The sequence below is a fragment of the Microtus ochrogaster genome, unplaced genomic scaffold (assembly GCF_000317375.1).
Source record: "Microtus ochrogaster isolate Prairie Vole_2 unplaced genomic scaffold, MicOch1.0 UNK10, whole genome shotgun sequence".
Lineage (NCBI taxonomy): Eukaryota > Metazoa > Chordata > Mammalia > Rodentia > Cricetidae > Microtus > Microtus ochrogaster.
The window spans coordinates 4729939-4733535 of NW_004949108.1; the positions used below are offsets into that span (position 1 = coordinate 4729939).

Consider the following 3597-nt stretch of genomic DNA (forward strand, 5'->3'; position numbering starts at 1 on the left):
TTGTGTAAAAGGCGGCTGTGTTCTCCTTGAGAAAGTGCTGGAGAGAATACAGAGAGAGGAAACCTGGGCGCCAGCCACTCTTCCTGCCTCTCAGCTTGGTGTCTGAGGAGAGAATGTGGCCCTAAGTTGATTCTCGTAGCCCATTAATCTGGCTGGATAGACACAGGGCTTGGTTCAATGTTAGACGTGAAACCGAGCTGTGTGGAAGTGAGGTGCATCGCCGTCCCTGCTGGCCTGAGACCGAGCAGCGTGCTGGGTCCACACAGCCTTTTGATGTGTTCCTGGAGACAGCTGCCTCGTGATCCAGTGTAATGAAGTTGGCACGCGAGATGTTTTCCTGTTCTCAAAGCCAGTGTTTAACCTGGGATGCAGCATCAACTGGCCGGGACCCTTTTGGCCTGGCTGAAAGCTGAGCTGTTTGATAGGAAGATGAGAGCCTGAGGTAGCCAGGACAGCGTTTTGTGCCCAAGAGCCTCTCTCCTGCTTTTCCGCTCCCTTTCCCTCTCTGATTCTTCCTCCTCCTCCTCTTCTCCTCCTCTTATTCTGAGAGTTTCAAGTTCTGATTCTATTCACCTACTTCCCCCAAAATATAGCTCCTCATTTTTTCTTAATTTGGCTCCAAGGCTGGTCACCTTGTTGGACATGGTGCACACTGACCTCTGGTGGTCAAAGGAGGGATTGTCAGATGGGAACAGCAGCAGAGATCTATTTTCTGGGTTGCTGGAACTCTGGGACAAAAATTGGGACAAAGATTTTTCTTTTCTCACTCGAATGATGGGTTTGTGTTTTCTTAAGTCCTTCAGGCTCCCGTCCCTCAACACCAAAGAGCGATTCCGAATTGGTCAGTAGGTCTGCAGACAGGTCCACACCAAAGAGTAACCTGGAAATGCTCTGGCTTTGGGGTGAATTGCCGCAGGCTGCCAAGGTAAGCTTTTAATCTCCATTCCGCGGCACACTGAGGATTTCTGAGTTAGCTCTGACTGCATGGAGTTAGTATCCCAGCCTTGCAAAGGGATGCGCAGCTGGGGTTCTGACTCGGTGAATATGTGTATTTTGAACATATGCACTTCCAGTATGTGTCACAACTGACAGTGAAGGGGCAGGGCAGCCCCTTCTGGCAAGGTGGCTCTAACTGCAAACCTGTGACATTTGTTTTTCTTTGCGAGGGATCCAGGGATAGCAGATAGGGAGGGGCCTGCTGGTGAGCATCAGTTTCTGTTTTTCTACATTTTTCTCTCACTGTGGATCCCTGCACTGTGGAGTGCACTGTGGATCCTGTGCACTCCCCTCTCGTGCAAGCCCATCACCACCAGGTCCTTGTCAGTCACTGTTTGGGGGAGATGCTTTATTGAAATGGGATACATGTGTCTGGAGAGCTGCAGGTTTGACATATGCAGCTTTGTACTTTGACAGTGTGTGTGTGTGTGTGTGTGTGTGTGTGTGTGTGTGTGTGTGTATGTGCAGCCTGATCCTGGTCCCAGAGAGGCTGTGGGTGGCCAGCAGCATGGAGAGCCTTACCCTTCTGAGCGCCCTCTTGCTCTGCAGGCACGGGGGCTGCTTTTGCAGGGCTCCCCCTCCTCACCGCCCCCGTTGTCCTGCATCTGTTCTCATGGCTGTGGAGTATCTCACCCGGCCCATCGTTCGCCTCCCTGCCCTCCTCACCGCCCCCGTTGTCCTGCATCTGTTCTCATGGCTGTGGAGTATCTCACCCGGCCCATCGTTCGCCTCCCTGCCCTCCTCACCGCCCCCGTTGTCCTGCATCTGTTCTCATGGCTGTGGAGTATCTCACCCGGCCCATCGTTCGCCTCCCTGCCCTTTCACTCCTATTTCTCAGCTGATGTTTTCTTTCTTTCTTGTGCTTTCTTACTTTTTACGCTTAGCCATAAACGTGACTGAGTTCTGCCTAGACTCAGGAGAACAAGGAAACCAAAGAGCTGCAGGGAGCGCACAGGGCTCGTGCGAGCTGGCAAGCGTGGGGTGGGGGTGGGGGTGGGGTGGGGATGCTGTGCATCAGAGTGCCAGCCATAGTGTCTTCTCACTTATCTTTGGTGTTGGACTCCAAGTGTCCACAGCTCCTACAATACCCTGCCATTCCCCACAAAGACCATGTGTGCTGTCCAGCCCTCGGTCTTGGCAGTGGAGGTGAAAGCCTGGGAGCCAGGTGTGTTTGGTACGGCTTTTGCCGTGGGAGAGATAGGACACCAGGACTGTGCCGTCTGCTCTGGAAGTGTGTTTGCTGTGGAAATTGTGACCCTGGGTTCTCTAGGCAGGCATGGGACCCACCAGGCTGTTCTGGCGTTGAAGAGTCCATCACGAATCCTTGACTCTGACCTCTCGCCATTTGGTGCCTCAGCTTGGTTCTTTGCGGGGGCTTTCAATTCTCCTCTTTTTTTCTCTCTTTTTCTAGTCATCTTCTCCACACAAGATGAAAGACTCCAGTCCCTTAGGGAGCCGGAAGATTCCTGATAAAATTCACTTTCAGGCCATTCATAGTGAGTCTTCAGACACCTTTAGTGACCAGTCGCCAACACTGGCCCCGGGCCCGCTGCTTCACCAGAGCAAGGCGCAGACGGAAATGCAGTTTGTGAACGAGGAGGATCTCGAGGCGTTAGGAGCTGCGGCCCCACCGTTACCCGTGGCCGAAGAGCTCAAGCCCCCAGCTGCCAGCACAACACAGACAATGAACAAAACAGACTCCCCTTCCAGAAAGAAAGGTACAGAGCCGGCCTGGGTCTCCCAGATTACCCCCAGGCTCGCTGCCCACACCAGAGGCAGTGCAGTCAGAGAAGACCCACATCCGTGCCGTCTGTCATGTTGGTTCTTTAATCTGTGCTCTCCTGCGAAGTGAGGACATAGAGCCCCTTGTCTGGTGTGGGCCAGACTCATTTAGCACTGGTAGAGATCTTTCTGTTTCCCCGGCCTTGTCAGCTCATCGTCCGTGCTGGCTAGTGACGCCGAGCCCCACCCTGGCTAGCCAGGTCGTGTTGTGCAACACCCTGGGTTTGCATGAACCAGCTACACAGTTCTCAGTAGGGAGAAGAGAGGAAGTCTGTGGACATGGTGCACAGGGACCCACAGCTGTAGGGATGGGAAGTATTCAGGAGAGGACTTGTCATCCCCAACTAATAATCACGGTGATCATGGCCCTCTGTGCATGAGGGAGGCCTGAGGCTGAGTGCTTGTTCTCTCTGGACCAGGCGGAAGGGAGTGCTGGACCCTGCCGGTTCTGCAGTGATGTGCTTGCCGACTTCTCACTGTGTGGCTCTTGGGCTGGGGGCGGTGATGCCACCAGGGAACAGATCTGCACTGTGGGCTCAGGTGCTCTTCCTGGGGATGGAAACTCGTGAGTCGATTTCTGACCTGCTCCTTGCACTCTTTCAGATAAGCGGAGTCGACACCTGGGAGCTGACGGCGTGTATCTGGATGACCTCACAGACATGGACCCTGAAGTGGCAGCCCTGTATTTCCCCAAGAAGTAAAAGTTGTTCTCATTGCTCAGCTACTTTATTCTTTGTTTTCGATAGAATCTCACCATGTAGTCTTGGGTGTCCTTGCACATGTGGTGGTCCTCCTGCCTCAGCTTCTTTTTTTTTTTTT

At 53.4% G+C, this 3597-nt stretch overlaps 1 protein-coding gene across 3 annotated transcripts in view; it reads left to right on the forward strand.

The window, feature by feature from the left end:
* Lpin1 (lipin 1) overlaps positions 1-3597 on the forward strand; it is a 56844-nt gene that overhangs the window by 22569 nt on the left and 30678 nt on the right. For all 3 annotated transcript variants that reach the window (XM_013353529.2, XM_026788958.1, XM_026788957.1), the window contains exons 7-9: positions 796-925; positions 2408-2714; positions 3382-3475. In XM_013353529.2, coding sequence (XP_013208983.1) covers positions 796-925; positions 2408-2714; positions 3382-3475 — 531 coding nt within the window. The remainder of the gene's footprint in view (positions 1-795; positions 926-2407; positions 2715-3381; positions 3476-3597) is intronic.